Here is a 27,599-nt window from a genome sequence, read left to right on the forward strand (position 1 = left end):
GTTTATGTTCTGTCTTGCAGATTGATGAAGGATGGTGGAGAGGCTGGTGCAATGGCCAGTATGGGCTGTTTCCTGCCAACTATGTGCAACTTCATAGCCCAACACAGTGAGGTCAGATACTCTGGGATGTTAAATACCATCCCAGATGTAGATGACGAATGGCAGGGTATTCTAGATGTTCCAGGAAGTGATCCTTGAAACTTATTCATGAAAATGTGTAACAATGCAGTAATTATGGGCTACAAAGATCTTTTATATTTTGTAATCTTAAAGAAATGTTTTTGTGCCTCATTTTAGATTATTAAAGCTGTTGGGAGAGTTGAGAAACCTTCATGAAGGGGGAATGTGTAACTACCAATAACAGATTGTGATAAACCAGGTTAAAAAGAGGTAAGAATGCTGCCTTCAGGTAAGCAACCGTACCTTGAGTTACGATGGATCATGAACACACGATCCAGGAAGTGTACATCCACACCTTGGTGAAATATGATGGATCATGAGCATCCATACCTTGGCAAGTTATAATGGATCATGACCACACCTTGTTGGGAGAGATGAAGTATCATGACCACATCCACACCTCGTTGAGAGTTAAGGTGGATCATGAGCACATCAACATCCTGGTGAGATAAAGAATTGTGCTCATCAACACCCTGGTGAGAGAGATGATGGGTCATAAACAAAACTGGCCATATGTCTTTCCATCTCTTGTGTTGTCATGGAGACATGAAGGGAAACATAATTTTGACAGCTTTAACTGATTTTGTTTTGGTTCTTTCTTAATCAATGGCCTTAATGAAGACTTAATTATCCTACAGATTGCATTGGCACAGCAAGTCTCATTTACACTTCCTTACCATCTTAAGTTGGTGCTGAGGATGGAGCAAGTTGTTCAGTTGGTGCTATTATTGTACATGTTTACCCTATACATTTTTATACTATGTAAACACAGGATAAGTTGAGATCTTAAATTTGCATATGTATTTCACTTTATTAATTCTCATTCGCAGATACACTGTTCATACATATCATATAACCATTTCTAACTACTATACCATACATCAACAGTGTTTTGAACAAATTGAAAACTTGGACCAGCATCTAAGTCTTCTACAGTATTCTCCAATACACACACACCTACCACCCACCTCTTCCTCCACACACACACACACACACACAATATGTTAACAACTTACTGGTATATCCAACAGTACCCAGTACAGTAGTTGAGGAGAAATTTGAGTGACTTGATAATGGCAGATATACATACAGTATGTGGATAAGTTATGGTACATGAAATTTGTTTTTTGTTTTATATAACTAGGTTACGTCAGAGGACAAGAACTTGTATCTTAGGCTGGTTACTGGGAGGGGTCATGTCTCATACATGGATCTATGAAAATAAAACTGTCTTATAAACTTTCCTTATTAAGACTACTCATAGCCCAGTTGATAGAGTGTCGGCCTCACATGCGTGGGGTGCACGGTTCGAGACCCATACAATCCAGGTGAATGGAATGGATCTATGGTCTGTGACTTTAATTGTAGACACAATTTATGTGAGTAATCCTCTCACAAATTCCTGATGCCAGATTTCAAAACATTTTCTCTTATCCACTGTAATGATCCTCAGCACCAGTAAACCAACCAATATCTACTCTCATACTCAAAAAGCCACTAGTATTGATCTATTTATTTGTTCCTCTTTTAGATCTAAAATGGCACATTAATGATGACCTTCATACCTTCTACAAACTTTCTGCTCCCCATCTTTCTGCTGTTCAGTGACACTTTGATAGAGTAGAGCAGACAAAGTTATATATACACCTTTTATAGTCACCTAAAATACTACATATTCAGTAATAAGATTCTTAATATTACCTTTTGTTCATTATTGCTTTTAACGTCGTTGTCTTCCATTCCGACAGACGTTTTTTCCAGGAACGTTTGTTTGGTTTTTAGTTTATTTTTTCAAACCCTGTAAAGTGAATAGTGCCAAATTCTACTATTTAATTATCTATTATATCTGTACAGTATGTACGATGGTCCACATTGTTACAAAAAGTGTTATCTGAACAGGAGGATGGGTTGGAAATTCTTGGTGAAATTAATATTTTTTACATCACTTATGTCTTCTGACTGTTTTGTGCTACACAGAGCTAAATAGGATTTAACACTTTCTTTTGACAATTACTTAGCCCATTTTGGCACTTGCACTGGTCTGGTAGATGGCAGGATCCGTTCCGATAGCTCTTTTGTGATGTGCCTCGGTACTGGCATATTGAGGCACCATCAGAGGGTTTTCCTTCCCTCCAGGTTCAAGATTGTCAGGACATTTTGATGGCTTTTGGTCCTCCTCTTCAGTGTCTTGAAGGACTGTTCCTCTGTCTACTCTTCTGTTCAGCAATGTCTCCAGCTTTCCCAAAAGCAATCAACATCATTGGACTCCTCACCTGCTGTGACTTCTATTTTCAGTGCTGGAATTTGTGGCAGTCTGCAATGCACTTCAGCACATGCATCGTCTGCAGAGCTTTGCTTCCCATCTTTCAATTTGCTCCTGTGTCATTCCAATGCCTCCTCCAGGAAAATGGGAAGAAATTTGGTTCAGAGAACAGCCCCAGTGGGGTTGTTCTCTGAGGATAGCCTTACTTCTGGCCTATCATGCTTTTGTCCTCAGTGTTTGTTCCCATTCAGAGCATGTCAAGCTTTCTCACACAGTCAGACTCTATACTTTGTTTCAACAAAACGAGAAATAAATGGGGCCATCTTCGTCTGGCTTTGTGAGCCTGTTTGCCTCTGGATGGTCCCGACTGTTTCCAGTCTATGGGACATCGTTTCCAAATTGCATTGCATTAGCAAAGATGCTTTTCCCACCTGGCCTAGTGGAGGTAGGCTTACCTCTCCTTCTTGCTTTGGCATAGTTGCTACTTCCTATATTGACTGGGTTGGAGCCCTTTGAGTGCAACATTTTTCTATGGACTACCATGTGACTGATTTAGCCTTAGTTCCTATTCCATCTTGCCTGTTGTCACAAACCCCTTCTTTTCCTGATGCTCTAACACTTCCCAAGATTTGGCCACCCACATTGGCATCTTTGCAGTGGTAGGTCCTCTACCTGTTGCTCTCTCTTTGGCATCAGTCCTGCTTGTTGGTTGCCAATGGTGCCATCTTTTCTGGCCTTTTCATGACATTCAATGCTTGATTAATGAATTACTATATAGTAAATATCCCCCTCTTGTGTTGATACATAAATGTTGACATATGAAAGTTTATTCTTGCCAGAACACCTAGAGGTTCATGGCTCATGGACTTAAATCAAAGTCATGCTAAGTGCACAAACCTTCTCAACTCTATTCAGGACAAGCATAAATTATAGTTGACTGGTCACTAAAAAATATTTTTATTGACCAAGGCATGTCCTCAGAGTCAGACATTCAAAACTGCTTGGGCTTTAATTTTTAACTGAAGGTAGAGTGTTACATTAGACAGCCTAAAATTAGAATACTTCACAATGGCACATCTTCAGCCACAAAAAATCCTTTACAGTACATACTAAATTTACACCTCAGTCCCAAAGAACATTTACAATATGATTTTTGGAGGAGGATAAAGTATTTTTAAGTCAGCCTATAAATGTGTCAGAGCAGAGGTAAAGCAGTGATTATATCTTACAAATAATTTCTTTTAAAAGCATAATTGTGTGAGTGCAATGTACAAGATTAACAATCTGTTTATGGGGAGAGCCCCATCGGCTCCCCGGAGCTATCCAGACTGATATTGCTAATATTAGACTTTGACATCAGTCAGTGTGAATGGAGTTCTTAAGCCTACCGGGGACCATGAGCCAGAACATGGCCCCCGCTCAGAGAGGCATGAGGAGCAATGGCCTATATAAACCCCCATGTGGTTGGAAGCCTTCTATGTCTTCAGGGTACTGCTAACCAGGGGCCCAAGTCTACCAATCAAACTTATAAGTACCTGAACCCCCAGGAAGTGTACACTCGTGGGGACCTGGCAGGAGGTACCACCAAAACAGAGAAGCGTATGCTATATACATTGGGGGCAACAACGAAGGCAGACCCTGGTCTGGGGGAGCCGGTCGGCCGAGCGGACAGCACGCTGGATTTGTGATCCTGTGGTCCTGGGTTCGATCCCAGGCGCCGGCGAGAAACAATGGGCAGAGTTTCTTTCACCCTATGCCCCTGTTACCTAGCAGTAAAATAGGTACCTGGGTGTTAGTCAGCTGTCACGGGCTGCTTCCTGGGGGTGGAGGCCTGGTCGAGGACCGGGCCACGGGGACACTAAAAAGCCCCGAAATCATCTCAAGATAACCTCAAGATAACCCCCCACCGGGCAGGAAAACAAAAAGAAAAAGAAAATCCCGCAAGAGGACAGCGTACCCTGGCAGAACAGAGTCAGCCACTATGAGACATGAAAACTAGCTGCACATTACTTACCGGGCACCTAGAGAAGGGAACCATAGGCCCATGCAGCCCGAGTACTGAAGAATTACTCCTGGCTCGCGCACCCCCAGTAAGACAGCCGCCACACTATACAGGCACAGAGCTGAGAACCAATATCAGGAGCCAGAGAACACAACTTTTGCCTAGCGCATCAGCCTAAGAACCTAGATCTTGGGTAGCCGGCATGAGGGGTTTGGGGCTCCCCCTTCCCCCTCCCGGGGAGTGGGAAGAGGGAAGCCCTTCAAATAGAACAAGGGCTGTCTTTCGAAGCCCTTGTTCTGCTTCAAGGATAAATCGCAAATTAAATGTGTTCCATCCTCTAGGAATAAGGACTATTCTGTTGGTCCTTGGGGTTCTGTCCTCAGTTTGACTTCTTATTAAAAAGTTCAGCTGAGGTATCTGTAGTTAAGCTAAAGGTTACATAAATTTTGCGTTATATGGCTCCAATGACCGTGTTACAGTGCCAGATAAATTATTAAGCAGTCAACCTAACTGCATCTCTAGTTGAAGTTGAGTTACAATGATAATATGTTACAGTTGTGTTTTGGTACGTTGCCTTAGAACAATAAAGCCTCCTCAATGGGTATATTTAGTATAAGTTACTTCATTCATGATTGTTGTAGTGGTACATAAAATCAGTGACAAATGCATACAAAAGATGAATCCAATTCTTACTGTTTATTATGCTGTGGGCCACAACAGTAACTTTCTAACCTGTGTGTATCACTGGAAAGGTTTGACCCAGCGTAAGAGGCTGGGTCACAAGACACAGTGTGATGATACTGCATATTACTTTAACAGTTCTTGGTATTACCATAATTTATCCACATACAGTATACATGTACACACAGCCAACCACCTGCTTTTTGGACACCTCAGGACTGAGACTGGACAGATAACCTGTTATGTCTGGAAAGTGTTTAATCATACAGTATTGTAAATCTAGAGGGGGAAATTTTAAATGTTATGGGAAAAATTTAAATTTTTTTAATTTTTTTTTTTTACTTTCTTCTCAAAAGTCATCACTGAATGAATTCTCTTGGGTTTCCTGCATTTGGAGCCATCATGGTGCTCAAATGTAAATAAATATGGCAGATATATCCCCACCAAACATCACAGGAACCTGGTGCCAGATTCACGAAGCAATTACACAAGTATTTACGAACGTGTACATCTTTCCTCAATCTCAAACGGCTTTGGTTACATTTATTAGACAGTTTATAAGCATGAAAACTTCCCAATTAACTGTTGTTATTGTTATAAACAGCCTCCTGGTGCTTCGGAGTTCATTAACTGTTTAATAATTGTAAACAAAGCTGCCGAAGATCGAGGAAAGATGTACAGGTTTATAAGTACTTGCGTAACGGCTTCGTGAATCTAGCCCTAGTGCACCAATAACAAACCAAAACAGTGTTATAGACCTACGATGTTACATGGGTAGGAAGCTCTTATCTGGCACCCAGTATGGCCACTGAGCATACCATATCCCACCTGTTCATCCTCCATTATCATATTACTAACATTTCTCAAATGGTCAGAAATGTCTTACTGCAACATGCTTTCACCATTTTATAACTTTATTCAGACAATCCAAAAGTGAGAAGCCAGTATATACAAGTAAGTGGTGTCCAGAAAGCATGTGGCTGTCTATATATACACACACTATATATGACTCCATATACTTATGTCAATTACATCACACCTTAATTCCCTCTTTCCTCATATTGTCATTTTATTAATTTTTCGTATTTTTATCTTTGACTAACTCTAGCACTTGAAAATGTCATTGTGCTTAGTTTGCATCTACTGGCACCATAACATCTACAAGCACTATAATGTATATCCTTGAAATTTTCAGTCTTTAACAGTTATTCTGTTCAACAAGTGTATTGCTCTCGCTTGTCAATGTAATATGTACTGGTACCAGTATGTTAGCATACTGTTTATTTTAATTAGAATATCAGCATGTTATATTTAGTAGAAATTATAGGATTTTTATTGCAATTACTATATTTAGACAAACGGATCATAGTTCACCGTTACTTAAATAATACAGTGCAGTATTTCATTTCACTTTTCGATTGTATAGCAATATACTGACAATATGTAACTGAAAATAAACTAACCAGTATGTATACCTGTGATGCTAAACTTTAAGCCATTGCTAAAGATACCCATCAAGAGCCCTATTTTCTGGTACTCTGAGGGTTGCTAGGTGAGGGATACGTTTAGAATCTGGTCAAGTTCAAGTTTGATGTATATTTCTTGATGTAATAGCATGCATATCTGAATTGTTGATGGTTATTATACCTTAGTGTGCCAGTTTGATTTAAATATGTTTGAATGTATCGGTTATCTCAGTATTTTATGTAGGTCATGAAGGTAAAGATAGTTATAGTTATCTGATGTTTATTTCTGCACTATATATACTGAACTTTTACATTGCCATTCATTTAATTTTGACTTACTAGTTGTACACCGTGACTATATGGGGCAGCCTGCTGCCTTATTGCTATAATCAGGACTGACTAGCTAACTATTGGTGACTGAAGCTTTGTATCTACTACTTGTATGGGCATGAAACTGGGCATATGGACCAGTGTATTAGGAGAAATTGCAACAATGTTTTGGATTTGAAAGCCAGTCTTGTACATGAATAATTGTTTCTTAGGTAGTTATCATTCATCACATAATTGTGGGACTCTTGTCTTTTCTCTTACTGGGTTATTACCACACTGTGGGACTCTGTCTTTTCTCTTACTGGGTTATTACCACACTGTGGGACTCTGTCTTTTCTCTTACTGGGTTATTACCACACTGTGGGACTCTGTCTTTTCTCTTACTGGGTTATTACCACACTGTGGGACTCGGTCTTTTCTCTTACTGGGTTATTACCACACTGTGGGACTCGGTCTTTTCTCTTACTGGGTTACTCTCATGCTGTGGGACATAGTCTTTAATCTTACTGGCACCCTGTGAGACTTGGTCTTCTCTCTTACTGGGGGACTTCCAAATTGATGAAAATTCATGAAGTTGACATCTAAATAATTATGCCTGATAATAGTTTTAGATCATTTGATTACAGTATATGTGCTTTTTACTATGATTTTAGGTATAAATTGCGAAGGAAGTTTTGTATGGACTGATATATTTATTATGATTTTTAGCAAGCAACATACAGTACAGTACAGTACTTACAATATAAATGTGTACTAAAAATAATTTTAATAATTTTTGTTTTTATGAATTAGGTTTATACAAATTTATCAGTTTGTATACATAGGGTATTTTTATATTAGGGTAACAAAAGTGGCAAATATCAGGGATTAGAATGTGTCAAATATGTAATGGTTACTGTGTTCCTACTTAAAAAAAATGGCTTCCAGTTAGGGACAGTTTTTCCATATTATCATGTAACTGCTTGAGTGAGAGGTATTGTGATAAGATACCCGGTAGTTTGATGCAGCTTCATAAGAACAACAGTACAACGCCATGGGATGTTAACTCTTCATAAATTGTTTTATCACTTGTTAATTTTGTAAAAAGAAAAAAGTCACTAACTTAAATATGATGGTGCACCACCTATATGTTAACTTTCGTATTTGCAATATGATAAGGACTCTATAGTGCATTTACTGTTTTCTGAATATTGTATGTGGCTCCTATCTCTGGGAACAAGAGACATTTATCATATTTTACTTGTATTATGTTAAGATCATCTTTAAGGTTGATATTCGTGAATAGCTATATCCTGCGTGTAAAGTGGAGAAAGACTGTGTAAATATTTTCTCAGTTGGACGTGGAAAACACAATAATAAATACAAAAGTAAAAATAAAATTATAAAAGCTGTACAAAGATATTAATCCTAAAGATGACAAGTGAACTGTTATGTGTAACCCTTTCACTGTGTAACATAGGAAATAAGGGAAGCACTCTTCAAAGAAAGTTTAAAAGTCATCACTTGTGATGTAAAGTTCATTTCTTTCATAAAAACGAGAAACTGGTATTGCATTGAATTAGTTTGGGACCTTTGTTTTGAGGATGTGGTGTAAACAATGCCACTCCCAGAAACTGTTCATGAGTAACTCAGTTATTATAACATTTTTAAGTAGATGCAAAATTTGCATCAGTAGGAAACTGTATTCACATGCAAGTTCACCTCAAGGCACCTCCAGAGTCAAGGCAATATTGAGACTTTATTCAGTGTAAACTCAATTGAGTAAACTACTGTAATTGGAACCAGATCTGCTTGAAACTTGCAAGGTTTTTGTTATTTTTCACTAGTGTATTGTCAAAATTTTAGTTCTCTATTGCAAATTATGAAATACAGTGTTGAGCATATTCAGTACTGTACTGTATTTATATAAAAAGTAATATATTAATAATGCTTTTTATAAATACTATATTGGATCAATAGATTTTAAAGGATCAATGCATGAATATTTGTAATAAGGCAAATAGGACACTGGGATTTATTTATCGAAGCATTAGTAACAAGACACCTGGTGTTGTTCTTCAGCTATATCTTGCTCTAGTTAGGCCCCCATTTAAATTATGCAGTTCAGTTTTGGGGGCCGTACTATAGAATGGATGTAAATTCATTCGTTGCACCTATTGTAGTGCAACGTAACAGTAAAAAAAAATGGAAACTTTAAGAGAAAAATTACAAATGCATTTTTCACTTACATAACTGAAACACAGTTCCTTGTTACCCTGTATAGGTGAATTCTTGGTACACTGTACTTACATTAACACTGTATGCAGTGCAGGACAAGGATTCTCATACAGTAGTGTACTGTAATTTACAATTTTCACATTTTTTATTTTTTTAGATCTGAAAGGTGCAAGTTCCTAACACCACTACGAGCTCTGTTACTTTTCTCAATTTAACATCGTCTTCTATATTAAGATTCTCCTCTTCCTGCTACCTGCTTTAGCTTGACAAGTACTGCTGGTAGATATCTTTCCTACTAAAAATTATCAATAGAATTGATAATTCAATTGAAATAATTCTATTGAAATATCAATAGAATTATGACTGAAAATCCTTGTGCAGTAAGAGGTCACACCCCATGAGAACAAGTAGAAAATGCACGTAATACAACTTGTATTTTACAATTTCTAGCAAAAGCCAAGTAACAGATTCATGTTAAAGGTATGATAGTGGTAAGAAGTGTGAACTAAACATTAAACGTGGGCATGCTTTGGTGTTGGACTAGTGTATTGATGTGCCTTAATCTAACAGGCATCCTCATCTTCAGTTTAGTTCATGAATGAGATTGGGTGGATAAAAATCTCATAGGAGCTGCCTCGTATGGGCCAATAGGCCTTCTGCAGTTACCTTCATTCTTATGTTTCTATTCTTCTTATGTTTTCTTTGTCAAATCATCAAATTTTTACTCTGCCAGAGGTTTCATTCTAGCATAATTCTTTCTATGGAGGTTACACTGAATACAGTACATGAGAACAGTAAGCCTGTTATTAACAATCTGGTGGATATATCCAATTTCTGCAGCAAAAAGATTAAGGAAACTTGGGCAGTTGCATGATAAATTTGCATAGTTGTTTTATCCCATTTTTAAGAGATGCATTTAAAATAAAAACTTAAAATTCAAAAGTAGTTAATGTTTAAAACAGTTTGTAATCATAGTTGATAAGTAATAACTGCTTATATTACATTTAATATTAATGTAATTATATTTGAGTGTTTAATTGATGTCCACTGTTGTTCAAGTTATCACTTTACTATCAGATCTAGTAAACAGTTTGCTCAAAACAATCACGCAGTACAGGAACCAGTTTAAACTTGCTTTAAACACTTACGGGAATATCATATGGGTTATGAAAAGTATATTTCAGAAGTTACAAATAAATAATAATGAATATACATATTAGCTTTATTTTACCCATTGTATGACTTGGTGCAGGACAGACCAAAACATTACCATTTCTTCATTTTCTGATGTGTGGTTTGGATATGATAATCTTCAGCCACATTATTGTCATTGCTAATTTGACCAACTACGCTTTTGAGTTTGATTATCAGTTATCATTACACATTGCTTGTCATGTTCCATCCTAAGGAAATGCATTACAGTATTTGGTACATAAAATAATATATAACAAGAGTACCATCTATTATCAATATATGTATGTGTGGTTGCCTATATCTTAAGAAGCCCATAAACTAGAAAAGATGCAAAGACATGCAATTAAAGGAGTCCCAGAACTAAAGGACAAGAGCTATGAGAAAAGGTTAGAAGCATTAATCTTAACATATCAGGTAAGATGAAAAGGTACTGTAGCGAGTAAATTATGTAAATTTACTCGCTCCAAACTCATTGGCTAAATGATAGAATTAAACCTCTAAATACCTCATCATTTCCACCTAGTGGTATGGGAAACGTATCAACACGAAACAATGGAGTATAAATTGGATAAGTTTAGATTTAGGAAAGACTTGGGTAAATACTGGTTCGGTAACAGGGTTGTTGATTTGTGGAACCAATTACCGCGTAACGTGGTGGAGGTGGGGTCCCTCGATTGTTTCAAGCAAGGGTTGGACATGTATATGAGTGGGATTGGGTGGTTATAAATAGGAGCTACCTCGTATGGGCCAATAGGCTTTCTGCAGTTACCTGTGTTATTAATAAATATTAAGTGTGTGGTCTATCTTGAGATGATTTCCGGGCTTTAGTGTCCCCGTGGCCCAGTCCACCCCCAGGAAGCAGCCCATGACAGCTGACTAACTCCCAGGTACCTATTTTACTGCTAGGTAACAGGGGCATAAAGTGAAAGAAACTGCCCATTGTTTCTCGCCGGCGCCTGGGATCGAACCCAGGACCACAGGATTACAAGACCACCGTGCTGTCCGCTCGGCCGACCTGCTCTCTCCCCGGTCTGGTGAACATTTTTCAGCCACGTTAATATGACTCCTCGCCTGCATGGAGATATAGTATCGTCAGCAAATAATATAGATTTTAGAACATTAGAAACATTTAGTAAGGGTTGTTATGGACAAAGGCTACAGTTTAGGATTAGCGCCTGGTCAATCCTACTCGGCAGATACGAACCCAGGCCAAATCGGTCGCGAAGCGCGGGTTACCACTGTGCCATGGGAAATTTATGTAAGAAGTAATTATGATTTACTGAATCAAAGGCGTGTCTGTGTCTCAGGCCAGTGAAGAGTCCAATAGGGAACTCATGGACAGCCAAGGGCTGTGTAGATTAGATGAAGCAAACTGATAATATCTTCACGTATTCCTTTTTGTATCGGAAGCCAAACTGGCTGAGACCTAATATGTTGAATACATAATAAAGCTGTAAAAAAACATGGTACAAAACTAATAATAATTCACATCAAGTCTGGACCACAACTCATATGTTTATTTGTAAATTATTTTTTAAGATACATAAGTATATATTTGCTATTGTTGATCTACTATACATTGATAATCATACATATTAAATTGTTTCATTAACGCTTCACAAATTTGGCGTTGGTATACTTGTATTTCGTCATTTTAATAGTAAATCAGAAAATTTGCAATTAAAATTGTTTAACTGTAAATAAGGCACGTCATAATGACGTCACGAGCGTGACGTCATGCAGAAAAGCGGACCCAAAGGACTTATTTTCCTACTAATACTTAACTCTACATTATATACATATACAGTTAATAATTGCTAATAATGAACACATAGGATATGTATATATATATAAGAGAGAGGAGCTTGAGGAAAGATGATGGGGGGGTGTTAAGGTCAGTGAGGGGTGGAGGGGAAGGGGGGTGTGAAGTGAGGACCAATGAGGGAGCAGCGTTGTGGTCCTCCACAAGGTCCACCACTCACTCCATCTGTTGTTGTGGAAGCTGGTCTCAGCCTCCCTGTACACACACACTCCTCCTGGGCCGTCCCTACTACACCCACGCCCCCAACATGAAGGTGAGTAGTGTGTGGTGGTGGTGGCGGCAGGAGAGCCACACAACATATATGGCGGCGCTCACACACTATACACCATCAACACCTTGACTCGTGTGTCTCGTGCTGGCCCCAATGTTTCCCTCTACGGGCCCCCTCGGCCATCTTATACCCCCTCCATCACCCCCCACTGGTCCCTCATGTTGGGGGCCATGAGGGCCCACAGCTGGTGGTGGGAGAGCCACACCACGCCCACCCCCACCAACCTCCCATACTGATGCACACTTTCTCAAGTATACACAATAATACACTAATGAGATCAACATAAGATGTGGTGTAAGGAGCGTGTACTGTACGTGCAAGATGAGTGAACAGTGTTGGGAGGCTCTTTCTCATTTTAATCTAGTCGGAGCACTCTGCTCGCACTGTGTAGTGTTGGGTTCCCAGATGGAATGATAGGATTAATAGTTCTTTTGCCAGGGCAGGCAGCCTGTGTGTATGTGTGCTGTAGGCCTATATCGAGCTAAAACCATGATTAAACTGCAGGGCAGGATACACCTGGCAGTTATCTAACTTCCAGGCACCTATTTAATGCTAGGTCCTTTGGTTAGGGGCTGTCAATGCTAGGTCCTTTGGTTAGGGGCTGTCATTTTCCCTAGGTTAATGACAGCCCCTTTCAAAGCTGGAGAAATTGCTGACCTGGAGAGCGTGCAGAGATCCTTTACTGCTAGAATCCACTCAGTAAAACATCTAAATTACTGGGACCGACTAAAGAGCCTAAATCTGTACTCCCTTGAGCGCAGGCGGGAGAGATACATAATAATTTACACGTGGAAAATAATTGAGGGGCTGGTCCCAAAACTGCACACAGAAATTTTTTTTTTTTTTTTTTTGAGATATATACAAGAGTTGTTACATTCTTGTACAGCCACTAGTACGCGTAGCGTTTCGGGCAGGTCCCTGGAATACGATCCCCTGCCGCGAAGAATCGTTTTTTCATCCAAGTACACATTTTACTGTTGCGTTAAACAGAGGCTACAGTTAAGGAATTGCGCCCAGTAAATCCACCCCGGCCAGGATACGAACCCATGACATAGCGCTCACGGAACGCCAGGCGAGTGTCTTACCACTACACCACGGAGACTGCACCACATACATGAAATAACACCACATGAGACCAGAAGACATGGCAGGATGTGCAGAATACCCCCGTTGAAAAGCAGAGGTGCAACAGGTACTCTGAGAGAGAACTCTATCAACATCAGAGGCCCGAGACTGTTCAACACGCTTCCACTACACATAAGGGGCATAACTGGCAAACCCCTCACAGTGTTCAAGAGAGAACTGGATAAGCACCTCCAAAGGATACCTGATCAACCAGGCTGTGACTCATACGTCAGGCTGCGAGCAGCCGCGTCTAACAGCCTGGTTGATCAGTCCAGCAACCAGGAGGCCTGGTCGACGACCGGGCCGCGGGGACACTGAGCCCCGGAAGCACCTCAAGGTAGCCTCAAGGTAGGTGAGCAGAGGCATCAGGTGAGAGGAAACATGCCTATCCGCTTATCCCACGAGAGTGAGTCGAGAAGGAAGCCAACTGTAGCTTAATCTTGCAGACGTGTTTATAGCCTTGATGTGAACCTGACCTGTACTGTATGTATAAACTAGCAGCCTGTCCCCCGACACAATGAATAATGAACGTGTGTTCTATGACATACTGTATCTCTTCTTGAGGTTATAAGATAATTTTGGGGCTTATCGTCCCCATGGCTCGGTCCTCGACCAGGCTTTCCTTTCGTTACACATCCCCAGGAAGCAGTTCGTAGCAGCTAACTCCCAGGTACCTATTTACTGCTAGGTAACAGGGCCATCGAGATGAAAGAAATGTCCCATTTGCTTCTGTCTCCACCGGGGATTGAACCCGGAACCTCAGGACCACGAATATGAAGTGCTGTCCACTGGGCTGCCAGGTCCCTGACTTTTTTTTTTTTTATATATATAATAATGTTTATAACCTAATTCAAGTGTGAGAAAATATGATTGCTTCAACCAAACTCCTATGAACGATTGAGTTCAAGGAAAAGAAAGTGGTCATGTAGATGTACAAATCCCAGCTGTACTCTTAAATGGACTACTGCATCGAAGTATGGAGACCTGACCTTTAAAGAAATCAGTAGTGCACTTAATAAAGAATTAAATCAGACCTCATACCAGGAAAGGTTGAGGGCCTAAGGACTAACAACATTTCAAACCTGACAAGTCACATTAACAACGTTATTCTTGGAAACGGTATGATGTTACTAGGCATTCTTTTTGTCTTCTATTTCTGGGCGTCGATGTCAGTGGTTTTGTAAGTTGTCTCGTGGCTCTTTGCGGACTATCCATTGATGCTTAGTATTGTTGGCCTTGGCTCTCTCTTATTGGCCTTGGACATGGATATGTCTTTACTGTTTCTTAAATTGTTTGTGGTGTGCTTTTATCCCTGGCTGGGTTGCTCTTCTTTTTGAGCTGTGTTTTAGATTTGGTTTTGGAGGGATTGAAATTTTTCTGTTGCATCCAAAATTTTGTGTGCCAAATTAACATTAACCCTTGGGCCACTAAGGGCCATTTTGCCTTCAACACTCACAGGTGCAACAAAAATAAATTAAAAAAATTCTTTTGTCTTGTAAAAGTGTTCATTTGTGGTCCCTGATCATGGGAAAAAATAAATCGTATCTGAATGGCATATTTGGCTACAATAGGGAGAGGGAAGTCTGGCAAAGAAGAGGCGTTGACAGAGCAGTCGCCAGACGAGGTCTGCTCCGCCCGGGCTGTCAGCCAGGGGTTGCCACAAAGATATTATTACCTAGTTATTTCAATGTCTGATTTTTTCTTTTTTTTTCAGTAATATTATTCAATAGTGTGTATTGTGATATTGTATATTTATATAATGTGTGAACCATTGCTGTACTGATGGCCTATTGTGTTCATATTAGTAATTCAATTATGTTCATAAAATAATGAACAAATAGTTTTGCTGTTATTACACTATATACACATGTTATATATATGTATCTGTATGTTTTGTTCACCATAATGAACCACTTAAGTTGGTATTGTGAGTCAAAAAGCAACGAAGAGTGGCCTTCACTCACCAGCCAGCCCACTCGCCATCACTCCCTCACTCACCATCATACTCCTCGAACCATACTGTGTTTTTTTTTTTTTATGTGCTTGAGAATGGTCCAGGACGGACTGAAACGTCGTCGTCCCTTCACTTTCTAGTGTGTGGTCTGGTCAACATACTTCAGCCACGTTATTGTGACTCATCACCTGCATACTGTTTTTGCTTTTTATTCGTTATACACAGACGTTAAATACAAGTATCTACATGTTTTGTTCACATAATTGTACATCTAAGCTTGTATGGCGAGTTTAAGCAATAAGAGACGTAGCTACACACACAGTCAGCTGCTGACGTCACTGGTTCAAGGCCATACGCACTAATATTTCTCCTCCAATAATACTGTTTGTGATGTTGTTACACTATATACACATATTATATATATAAGTATCTACATGTTTTATTCACCATACCTATACAAATAAGCTGGTATGGTGCCCAAAGACCATAGTGGCCACCAGTAAACAACATGACAAGTCGTGCAGACGACGCACTTCCCTCACCAAAATGGCAGCTCCCAACATACTCGTATTGCTGTTATTTCACTATACACACGTTATATATATGCATACATTTGTGTTCACCATAGCGAACCACTAAGCTGGTATGGTGAGTCCAGTCAATAAAAGGTGGCCACACACAGTCGGAAGAAGACGCCACCACCCTCCCTCCATGGAACAGAACGCTAAATATCACCACAATCCTGCTATTATCAGAATCCTGGTCAGTGTTATCACATTCAAGTGTGTTCTGTAATATCGCTAAATAATGACATGTACGTATGTACTGTATTTTGACTTTTTAGGTGATGCTGTGGTCACAAGCTGAACAGTGGTGCTGTGAGCTCATGTTGCGTGCGTCAGCCCTGGTGGCTTGCTCAGTACTGAGGCTCGTACGCCCAGGAATGTTGGCCACGATTTTTTTTTTAGGTGGCGTCTGCCAACTAGCGGTTGTGGCTGAACTATAGTTGCCCCTATCCCACACGGGGCATTTTAATTAAAGCGCTAGACACTAAAACAGCTATTAATGTATTGCGCGGTATCGGTAATGATAATCAAATCGTCTATACAGTACTGTGTATGTATTGCACGGTTTAAGGGTTAAAGTTTGAATTTTTTAAGGATTTTTGTAAAATTATCTCTGAAACACTAAATCTGTTATGGATACAAAATCTTAGGAAAGAAATATTCACCAATCATTTTGAGTTGAGATTTTCATCTATTTTATCTGGATTTGTTTTGCCAGGATCCACTCCACACTGACTTCTATATTTTGGAACAAGTTAACAGCATATACTGTATTGATAAATGTGTACATGTAGGGCATGATTAAGTTTTCACTTAAATTGTTAACACTTTGGCGCACCCCGCTCGCCACCCCTCAACTGTGCGATATGGGACCCAGGGTGTCACAGGAGTGCGCGCAAATTCTGAAAAGTGTATACTCTCTTCAACTTTGTCACCTTAATTCTCGTCCTACGAGATTAAATTTGGTATCATTGTGTTTGCAATAGAATTCTCTACAGCACTAAATGCATATAAACTCCAAAAGCCCGGCTAATTACCCGCAGCAAACAGAGAAAGTGCGAACGAGTTACCCAGGAGCGCGCAAACGCGATAAAATGTTTTCACTATTTTCACTCTGGTCACCTCAATTTTTATCCTAGGTCTTTCATTTTGGTCTCAATGGGTTCGCAATAGAATTCTCTAGAGGAACATTAGCATATAAAATAAAAAACCTGGTCACGCTCCAACTGCCGACGAGTTGAAGACAGGCCACGCGTTAGCCGTGAGTGAGTGCTCAGCCGCCTTCCAGCTACACTCCCAATTCACGCCCTTTTCAAGCCTTTCTTTCGCAATTTTCTTCCTGGAAGGGCCTTGTTCATGATCACTATTCATCGTGGAGTAAGCGTAGATAGTTTCTAAAGCTGCAGTAAGAAATATAGCCACGGAAAATAGCCGAAATGTTCACACGTTTGAGATGCGAGGGGAGGCGACATTGGTCACAACAGTGGAGCGAAAACAATGGGCCCACGGCATGTGCCAAGCCACCTGAGGGCCACGAGGCTCAACAAAGAAAATGGGAAGACATCGGTGCGCATTTTAAAACCAGTCCCAAAAAAATCGGATAAAAACCTGATTTTTGGCGATTATTTAAAGTGGATGACGCAATGCTGCGTCATCCCCAGAATTACCGCCAGTAAACGGATGACGCAATGCTGCGTCATGCCCGGGCGAAAGTGTTAACTGGTGATGACATTTGTGTTTCAGGCTGGAGCATATGAGTACGAGGAGGATGGGGAGAAGGTGCAAGGTAACTCTAAGAAACCAAATGGGTTACCAATATGGGGTAATGAGAAGACAATGAATCTCAACCCACTAATTCTGACGAACATTCAGTCATCACAGTATTTCAAAGGTAGGTGAAAAGGATCACTATATGTTGCATGACAGGTTTCTCAGTTGTTGGAACCAGTTCATCTCATATCATATTATTGCTGTTAAAGAAAGTGGAGCTTGATTGATAATTTATGTTTAACCTCTTATTTTCCATTATATAATTTTTTTTTTCTACAGTAAACCTTTACCAGCTGAAAACATACCATGAAGTAATTGATGAGATATACTACAATGTAACTCACTTAGAGCCTTGGGAAAAAGGAAGCAGAAAGACCTCTGGCCAGACTGGAATGTGTGGTGGGGTACGTATTTATCAGATTTTCATATTTCCTACAGCTTATAATTAGGGTTGGTGAGACGTGGTGTCCCGTCTTCCCGGCACACTGTCATATAACGCTTTGAAACTACTGACAGTCTTGGCCTCTACCACCTTCTCTCCTAACTTGTTCCAACCGTCTACCACTAATTTGCAAAAGTGAATTTTTCTATGTTTCTATGGCACCTGTATTTAGTTACTTTAAATCTATGACCTCTTGTTCTTGAAGTTCCAGGTCTCGGGAAATCTTCCCTATCAATTTTATCAATTCCTGTTACTATTTTGAGCGTAGTGATCATATCGCCTCTTTTTCTTCTGTCTTCTAGTTTTGGCATATTTAATGCCTCTAATCTCTCCTCGTAGCTCTTGTCCTTCAGTTCTTGGAGCCACCTAGTGACATGTCTGCACTGTTTCCAGCACCAAACTCTGAGGGTTTAATCTTCGCTCTCCTTCCCTAGTGAGTCCAATTTTATTTTTTTCTGTGTTTAGCAACAGGGAGCCCTGTTCTGCCTCCTCCTGTAAGGGGTGGGGGTGCTCAGAGGCTCCATGGATCCTTTCCTACTAGCGTACCAGATGTGTTGGTTGGCTCCTGTTTGACTCATGATTGAGTTTTGTTCGTTGTTTATGGGAAGCCAGCAGCTCCGATAGTGCTACCACCCGGTGGTGGACAGCTGCTGCTAGAGGGGAGGATATAACCTAAATAATGGGTAGAGTGATTGCAGAGTATTTAGCTGCATTGTTTATTTATTTACTTTTAATCTTGCAGTTGTCTGTTTAGCTTCACCTACTTTTTGGGGTTTGATTCTTCGGTGAGGGGGAGTGAGCATGAAATCCCTGCTCTCTCTACCTCTTTGAGGGGGGGGGGGTGGCTAAGTTTTGGCCTCTTGTTAGATTTTTAATGACGTAAAGATCTTGTCATACTAGTACAAGTGTGGAGCTCTCTGTGTGACTAGCAACAGAACTACTGAGGCCTTCCCTTCCTTCCTACCAGAAAAAAAACCATTAATCACATTTAAAGCTTTTTTTGTTTCAATATGAGAAATTTTGATCCACTTGCAAAGTTGAATACCTTTAATGGTACAGATTTATTTTATAATTGCCATTAAAAGGTTTAGCTTTGGAAACGAAGTGAATGAGGAGAGTAAATATAGCTAGACAGGTGGAAGAAAAACTGCAGAAGGCATCATTAGAAGGTTGAGAAATTAAGTCTGAAGGATGGTTGACAAGTCTTAAAACTAAGTTGATTATAATTATAACTAATACTGAACACATTTTACAAGAGCAACCAGTTAGTGTTTATAATTTAAAATTTTAAGAGTGAATTGATGAGACAGTCGTTGTCAATTACCTGTGTTTATTGCAGGTACGAGGTGTTGGTGCAGGAGGAATTGTCTCGACAGCCTTTTGCATATTATACAAGCTTTATACCCTTCGTTTAACACGTAAACAAGTCACAGGCCTGCTCAATCATGGGGATTCTCCCTACATCCGAGGGTTAGGTTTTATGTACATAAGGTAAGACTAATTGCTGCAGTAACATTTTTCCACTTATTTAAAAGATATATTTATTAAATACACTTTAATGTGATTCTTATATAGTGCAAGGCTACAAGATGGTATTCTTTGTATTTTATGTGCTGTAAAGATTGTTTAGAATGAATTGTTGAGATAGAGGAAAGATATTCCTTTTATTGTAGTAAACATAGTAGTAGAAGAATGCTGAAACTTGACAATAAATGAAATTTGGAGGGAAAATATATTAACTTTCAGGTCAACTAAATATATTAACTAGCACAGTTAAAAGCTATATACCTCAGGGCACAGTTCTTACACCACACTGCTTTTTCCTTATTTCTATATCATATGCCTATTTCTTACCCAAAATGCTGTTCATATTAGTGGCTTTAGGCATAGTATGTACTAGTTTTATCTAGAAATCCAACATTGTTTATCACTCATTTTGAATGTATGTACTTTTACCTGAATAAACAGATTTATAGACAAATACAAATCTCAGCTTTGCCATCTTTTGCATATGACACAAAAATCAGCATGAAAATTACTCGTGTAGATGACACTGAAAACTACAAGCTGATATTAATAAAGTTTTTGACTGGGCAGCAGAAAACATGATGGTTTAAGTGATTAATTCCAGGTATGTACTTAGGTATGGTAAAAATGAAGACCTTAAACTAAATACAGGGTATAAAACTAATCAAATCTGCCCATAGTAGGAAAGCAACATGTAAAGGATCTGAGAATAATGATGTCTGACAACTTAATGTTTAGGGAGTATAACCAAGCAAATATAGCGTCGCCTAGAAAAATATGATGGATGATGAGAACCTTCAACTCCAGGGATCCCATCACAATGCTCATACTATGCAAATCACTTGAGTTGTCCTGTTTGGGTACTGCCCAATATTCACTTCCACCTTCAGAGCAGGAGAGAGTGCTGAAATAGAAGGGATACAGAGAACATATATGGCACGCACAGACATGATAAAGCATCTAAACTATTGGGACCGTCTCAATGCTCTCGAAATGTACTCTCTAGACAGAAGATGAGAGGAGTATTGAATAACACATACAGTATGTGGGAAAATACTGGAGGGCCATGTACCAAATTTGCACAGTAAAATAAGACTGAGTGAACGATATGGAAGGAAATGCAGAATAGAGCCAGTGAAGAATAGAGGTGCCATAGGCACAATCAAAGAAAGCTGTATGAACATCAGAGATCCACGGTTGTTCAATATCCTCCCAGTAAGTATAAGAAATTGCTGCTGCAATTGGAAATTGACTCGAGGAAAAAACTGAAGAGTGCAGATAATGAGTCACAATAACGTGATTAGAACACTAGAACATGACGGGATGACGACGTTTCGGTCTGTCCTGGACCATTCTCAAGTCGATTGTGAAATGATGGTCTGGTCAACAAAACTGAAGAGTGTTCTGCAAGAAGTGCTGGACAAGCCAGGCTGCAGTGAATATGTGGACCTGTGGGCTGGACCAAGCTGTCACAAGTCAAGCCTGGCCCTGGGTCAGGCTTATGGAGTAGGACCCTATGCAGAACAGAGTACTGGGAAGACGGGACACCACGAGCATAGCTCTCACTTGGGTAATTACACTTAAATAATTACTTATCCCCAATTTTAAATCTTACTTGGTACCTTACTGCGGCCTCAGCCAGGATGCACAATGCAGACAGTTAGCCTCTGACTCCAGCCATGGTGTGCAGTGGAAGTGTTAATGAATAAAAACCTTCATTTTCCAAATATTTAACTTTCTGTACTCGAAATTCACTGGATATAGCTGGGTTAGATCATTGCCTGCTCAAAAAATCGTCTTAATGCACTTGTCACTCATTACTGCAGTGCCTTTAGTATAAGAGACAGACAGTAATAATAAAAATGTTAAGTTACTCATTGATCATACATTTCTTATTGAAGGCAATTTTGTCGTGTGAATACAAACCAAATTTCATTCTGTTAACTAAAAGTCCTTCATTGATATGAGAAGAAATAAACTTTGCAGTTAATGGTGATAATTTTTCTTATGTAGGTATACACAGCCACCTGCAGATCTTTGGGACTGGTTTGAGCCTTACATGGATGATGAGGAGGTAAGTGTCGTCACCATCACCAGTCACCACTCCTCTCCCCTTCCCCTCTTCCCTCTCCTCCTTCATCTGCCTTCCTCTCCTCTCCTAATACATCATGGATGTCATTTCATGTTTTTCAAAACAGGAATGTGCATGCAAGATATTTTCTGAGAGTTAGTGACTACAGTACTGTCTCCTCATAATTAATGTTAGAAAACTTGAAGATCCATAAAATGCTTAAATCAAATTTCTATGTATTAGTATGGTTCTCAAATGTAAAGTAGTTGCCTTTTGTATGAGATTGTAATATGTGAAAACAAAGAACTGTTCATGGACAAGGCAGAAAATAAAATACAAAGGAATTAAATTGAGAAATAGAGGATACTAATTGTTCTAGAAAACTGGTGTAGAACTTGTGTTGTTGCAGCAGACCACTAAGTGCAGCTGAACTGCTGTGGTCGAAGAAAAGCACTAACAAGTTACTTTTCTCCCATACTGGGCATATATACTATAGATCTTCAATCATACATCTAACCTAGACACACTCCATGGGTGACCAAGGCTAGCAGTAGCTGCTTTGTGGCACTAGTCTTTGTGCAAAACTACTTTTTCCAGTTTCTTTTTGAGCCTCAGTAGGTGCAGATTTCATGGCAAATGTTCTTTCTTTAGTAGTGGTTTCACATTAGCTGCCTTGAAATGTCCTTGTCAATAATTTTTCAATGTCGTTCTTCATGTTCCCCAATTTCCTCAACATGCTACTAATATTATCCTGTTAACATGTTAGTGTAGGGGGTTAGATTATATCCACTCTAGTTTTTTTCTCAATCATGTAGTTGCTTCTGTATGTGCACGTGCACATTGAGGAGGCATGATTCGGAATAAATTAGATATTTAAAAGATCTTGAAAAATTTCTGGATAATAATTTTTGTCTTTCTTTCTTTACTGAAGATTGGGCACCTTGAGTGATGTTAGGAGGTTTAAGCCTGTTCTTCACACTGCATGTGGGGAGGAGGTCTTGGGGATTTAATAGATGCATCACTGTTTTGTTCCTCACCGTTAGTTTGTCAGGTGTAAAGGGGTAGAGATTGACAAAACTGCCTAGAACAGTATGAAGGATTTTTTTCTCTAGTCCTACCTATCTTTTTGTCCTGCATTTCCCATTGGGTTCTAAGGTGCTTTCATCTTGAGGTGTATCTTGTCCATTATGTTTTGGCATCAGTATTGCTCAATCCTTCATCTAAAAAGGCTGCTTGTGCCACACCGGCTAAAATGAGAGCTTGTGCATTAACGTAACATAGGTGGCGGTTTCATTTCTCAGATTATACAGAGGCATTGCTTGATTCCCTATTTTAGAAGATATTGTATACCATTTCTGCTTTAGTTGACCTACAAGTTGATCTCGGGATCGGAAGGGCGCTGTTCAACTCCAAAGGCAGGTACTTCTCTTGATTTCCCTGCAGTTATTAACTGTGGTTGTGACAATTTTTCTGGCTCTATAAAAAAAAATATATTTTAATTTGTTATTAAATGTATAATAAGAAAATGTGCTGTGTCTGGCTGTGAAGTTAAAAAAACTGGTGATTTTTGGGGGTTTCCCACAACATAATTATAAATGCATCCTATATTTAATGACTTTATTAATGGTAATGGGAAAGGGGTCACCCACTGCCAGTTGTTCCCATTCTGGTTGAATCTGATACTAAAGAGTTTTGCCAGAGAATCAATGCCTTGGCATATCTTAGCAATTGGCTCATTTCACTTGATCTTTGATTCTTCCCACTAGCCAGGAAGAAAGCATTGGTGGTTCTTCAAGTTAAGCATTCTTACCAACGCGCTGAAATTCCAACTACAACCTTTGCAATAATTAAGTTGACTCATTTAGGATACCAGGGTAACCTCTATTTTGTTTCCAAAGATAATCTTTTGGTCTCCCACCCATCTTGACCTTGTCCATGGGAAGTGCCTTCTCTTGACGGGAGATAAAGAATCTACTCGGCTGGCTCAACTTTGCCTACATTGTACTTGTTATATCCCATGGTTCACATCTGGCTGAAGTACCTGAACAGGTATAGTAAAAGGTAACAATGTTTGTCTCTTTAGCATTCAGGTACCTCCTCCTTTACTCTCCGTTGTTTTTTTTCCTCTCCTACAACTCCATATATTTGCCTTGCCAAAATGTCCAGTGAGATGTGGGCTTGCTCATCAGCCTTCAAATTGCTGGGAAGGGACATTGGTCTTGGAAGGTGGTGAGATAAATATCTTAGTTTGGTTATTAAAGGATGGTTTAGGTAAATAGGGTGTCAAGGAGACAATTGAAGTGAAGTACAAGGGTTGACAGGCAGTCAACATCCTGAAAAGAAGTGAAATGTGTCAGGAGAGCCTATTTTTGTGAAAAACAAAAAGAAAAAATGCTATAGAATATAATATTTGAATTAAACTATTGGAGCAAAAGTTTGTAAATCTTATTATTGTAGAAAGGTAATTGAAGGTTTTAAAGATGGTACCTGCATTATAAACAAAGTAAAGGTAGCTATAAATGTTTTAGTGGCTTTCATATTGTTTTTTTACTTTGACTCAAAAGATATCTTTGTTTTAAGATTTTTGTCTGGTGTTATTGCCCCTCCTAGTGCAGGAAAGTAATCTAAAATACATTATGATGGCAGGAGGTGCAACATAGCCTCGTTGAAAAGCGGAGGTGCAATAGGTACATTGGGAGAGAACTCTATCAACATTAAGGGGCCCAAGACTTACCAGAACACTCCCTTTTAACATGGACATAACTAGCTGGCCTCACAAGGTGTTGTGAGGCCACAGTACATCGTGCTGTGAGTAGCCGCGTCTTACAGCCTGGTTGACCAGGTGGCCTGGTGAAAGGCCAGGCTGTGTGAATATTTATCCTTGGAACCAATGCAAGGTAATGATTATTGCATATTACTCCATTTATGTATTACTTATGGATCCCACCAAAGATATGTTGAAACAGGGGACTGAGTTGGTATGCAGTACAGGATCTTTCACAGTGATCAATCTAGAGCAGTTGAAAGATAAGAAGGCATTCTCCTGCTTAAAAGTTAAATCAACCAGAATGAAAATAAAAGTAAAGTGGTAGGCATCACAGTTGTATGAAATGATTTGTTCATATACAAAATTACAGTGCCTCAGTTCTTCTTACATTGCTCCAACTTTTCTGAGCATTCCATATACACTTACATACTCATGTTATTGCCCCTCCTACTGCAGAAAAGTAATCTAAATTAGATTATGATGGTACATAATAATAATCATCCATATACAAGTTTAGCATGGCAGATAGGGGTATGCATTTTTCTGCTGATATTATCAACTTCAGTGCAGAAAATTCTGTGTGCTATATTTTGCTCTCAGATGCTATTGATAGTTTTGTGCAGTAATGTTTGTAATTCTAATTCAGTGGCATTTAATCCAAGAACTGTAACAATTGATTGAAAGGTAATTAGCAATGAATAGTAAAAACAATTTTTGTTTATTTTTTAGTATTACTGTTTGTCAAATACGGATCTGCTTGTATTCATCAAATTCCTGTAGCAAATTGATCACTTGGAAATGTATTACATTAGATGGTTTTGGTTCACCCATGGAGTGGGAAAGATTATTTTTCTGGTGGGAGTCCCCCTTGTGGCTCCCTGAAGTTATCATCCTGAGATTGCTTCATACTAAAAGGTCAAATCAGCTGCACATAGTTGTTTGACTGACCTCTAGAGACCTGGCCTTTCCTCATTGAGGCGCAGAGAGCAGGCGATAATCTGCCTCCTCGGCAGAAAAAGCCTCTAGAAAGTTAGCGTAGCTTTACAGACAACTGGAGGGTTCACAGAAAATGATGCTTCTAAGGGACATAAGGGACATTCGCTGTCTTTGCTACTTGATAATGATCATTCTTTCTAACCTTCCCCCCCCCCCCCTCCATGCAGCTTGTTCCATAACGTTCCCTTCCTTTTCCCCCTTGCCCTCTGGGTTCATTGATTTGTCTTGGGTTAGGTCATCAGGAACTGGCTGGTAGCTGGGGCCAGATCACCTTCTAATTGGTGGTAATTGGTACTAGAGTTAGTTTCATGTTCATTTAATGAGCATGTTGAAAAGTTGGTTGGCAGTCTTTGGAAGCTTCATTTCCTGTGAACCCTCCTGCTGTCTGTAAAGCGACGCTGACATTAATTTTTTTTTTTTTTTTTTATGGTGAGGAAGCAGATTATCGCCTGCTCCTCTGAATAAATATCTGCCGTTAGTGTGACCTTTTAGTATGAATCAATCTCAGGAAGCCAGCTTCAGGGAGCCACTGGGGCTCCTCCAGAAATTGGCATTTCATTACACTCGACGCCGAGTTTTTTTAAAGGCCATACATAATCCACTATACAGACACACCTACTACTTTCTTCCATCCTCAAACTTTTCTTTTACCAATTCCTCCTATCCTAAAATTCCCGCCTTACCCTGACTGGTGATGGTCCGGCAGTGGAACGGCATCCACACACTTTACGGTGAGTAAATATCAACCTTTGTTTATGTTCATTCAGTTTTGCATGTTGGGAGGGTTTTCCTATGTGGTGTCGTTGTTTCTTAGTATCCAGTTTATCACATTCTCAGAAGATAGATAACATACCAGATCATTTTGTTACTAAATATATAATGTCATTGCCAAGTAATGTTAAAAGATATAATTATATGCTGCATGTCATTGAAAATTATTTTCCCTTAATGAACAAAAGTTTAAGAAAAGGCAGAATAGTTAAAAATCTAACATCTGTTTGTCACTTTTTAAGTGGAAAATGAGACCTTCTCCAAAGTGAGAAGGATGAGCTTTGCCTGGGATCATAATATGAATGACTTAACATTGTGTATACCATATCAAGTGTCCTTCAAAAAGGCCATTTCTGGTTAGAGGAACAACTCCGTTTACTATGCTACAAATACAGTGCATTATAATCCCTGCAATCAGTACTGCCATGCAGGCAGAGCTCTGTTATCAGCTCTGGAGTAGACTTGATAACTCATTGAAGGCAAATCTCAAAGAATACCAATATTACTTTAGCATACTCAAATGTTGTTTGCTTTCATATTAATGGTCCTGCATTAGCTAACACCTTGCAGCTTTAGGGTTTCCACCTATTCTAGTGGTGTATCAAATCAAGTATCAAATCTGTTAGGTTTTAGTTAGGAGAGCATTTAATTCTTAAAAAAAACTTTTCTATTTTTATGAAGGAAGACTTGTATAAAGGGTAGATTAACCTTACAGTACTGTAGTCATATCAAAAGCATGAATACTGTTTACTTAATGAGATGGAATAGTCTGTAAGTTAATTCTTGGATTTTGATGAGTTTAGAGCAAAGTTCATTAGGTAGGCAGGGAGGAAGTGGGTAGAGGGATTAACCGTGCTGTTCTCCCCAGGCTAAGTGGTGAGCCGCTGCCTCCTGAACGCCAGGTGACCTCTGGGTTTGAGCACCACAGGTTTCTACCCGAGACTTCATCATGTTAGCTGTATAGAGACACTGGTACATGCAGGGAGGCTGCTGCCTTATGGTGCCCCTTTTAAGGAGATTTTTGTTTATTATTTCACTTGAGGGTAAATAATTTAATGAATTCTGGAAAGTAAATACAGTATTAATTTGATTTTATATATTTTATAAGCAATTTGCAAATTCTTTCCAGGAGTTATAGCTTACTGATTACCTCAATGATAATTGTATTGAGTCATCCCTGCCTG

The 27,599-nt window shown here is 39.3% G+C and overlaps 2 protein-coding genes across 8 annotated transcripts in view; both read left to right on the forward strand.

Moving 5' to 3' along the window:
* Cortactin (cortactin) overlaps positions 1 to 10,351 on the forward strand; it is a 48,960-nt gene extending 38,609 nt beyond the window's left edge. For all 6 annotated transcript variants that reach the window (XM_045764741.2, XM_045764742.2, XM_045764743.2 and 3 more), the window contains one exon: positions 21 to 10,351. In XM_045764741.2, the coding sequence (XP_045620697.1) occupies positions 21 to 110 (90 nt within the window). In that variant the 3' untranslated portion in view covers positions 111 to 10,351. The remainder of the gene's footprint in view (positions 1 to 20) is intronic.
* Positions 10,352 to 12,249: 1,898 nt separating this feature from the next.
* LOC123771931 (pre-mRNA-splicing factor 38B) overlaps positions 12,250 to 27,599 on the forward strand; it is a 37,529-nt gene continuing 22,179 nt past the window's right edge. For both annotated transcript variants that reach the window (XM_045764739.2, XM_045764740.2), the window contains exons 1-5: positions 12,250 to 12,408; positions 17,815 to 17,962; positions 18,121 to 18,245; positions 19,623 to 19,774; positions 21,824 to 21,884. In XM_045764739.2, the coding sequence (XP_045620695.1) occupies positions 12,403 to 12,408; positions 17,815 to 17,962; positions 18,121 to 18,245; positions 19,623 to 19,774; positions 21,824 to 21,884 (492 nt within the window). In that variant the 5' untranslated portion in view covers positions 12,250 to 12,402. The remainder of the gene's footprint in view (positions 12,409 to 17,814; positions 17,963 to 18,120; positions 18,246 to 19,622; positions 19,775 to 21,823; positions 21,885 to 27,599) is intronic.

Source organism: Procambarus clarkii, chromosome 38 (genome assembly GCF_040958095.1).
Source record: "Procambarus clarkii isolate CNS0578487 chromosome 38, FALCON_Pclarkii_2.0, whole genome shotgun sequence".
In the NCBI taxonomy this organism is placed as follows: Eukaryota; Metazoa; Arthropoda; class Malacostraca; order Decapoda; family Cambaridae; genus Procambarus; species Procambarus clarkii.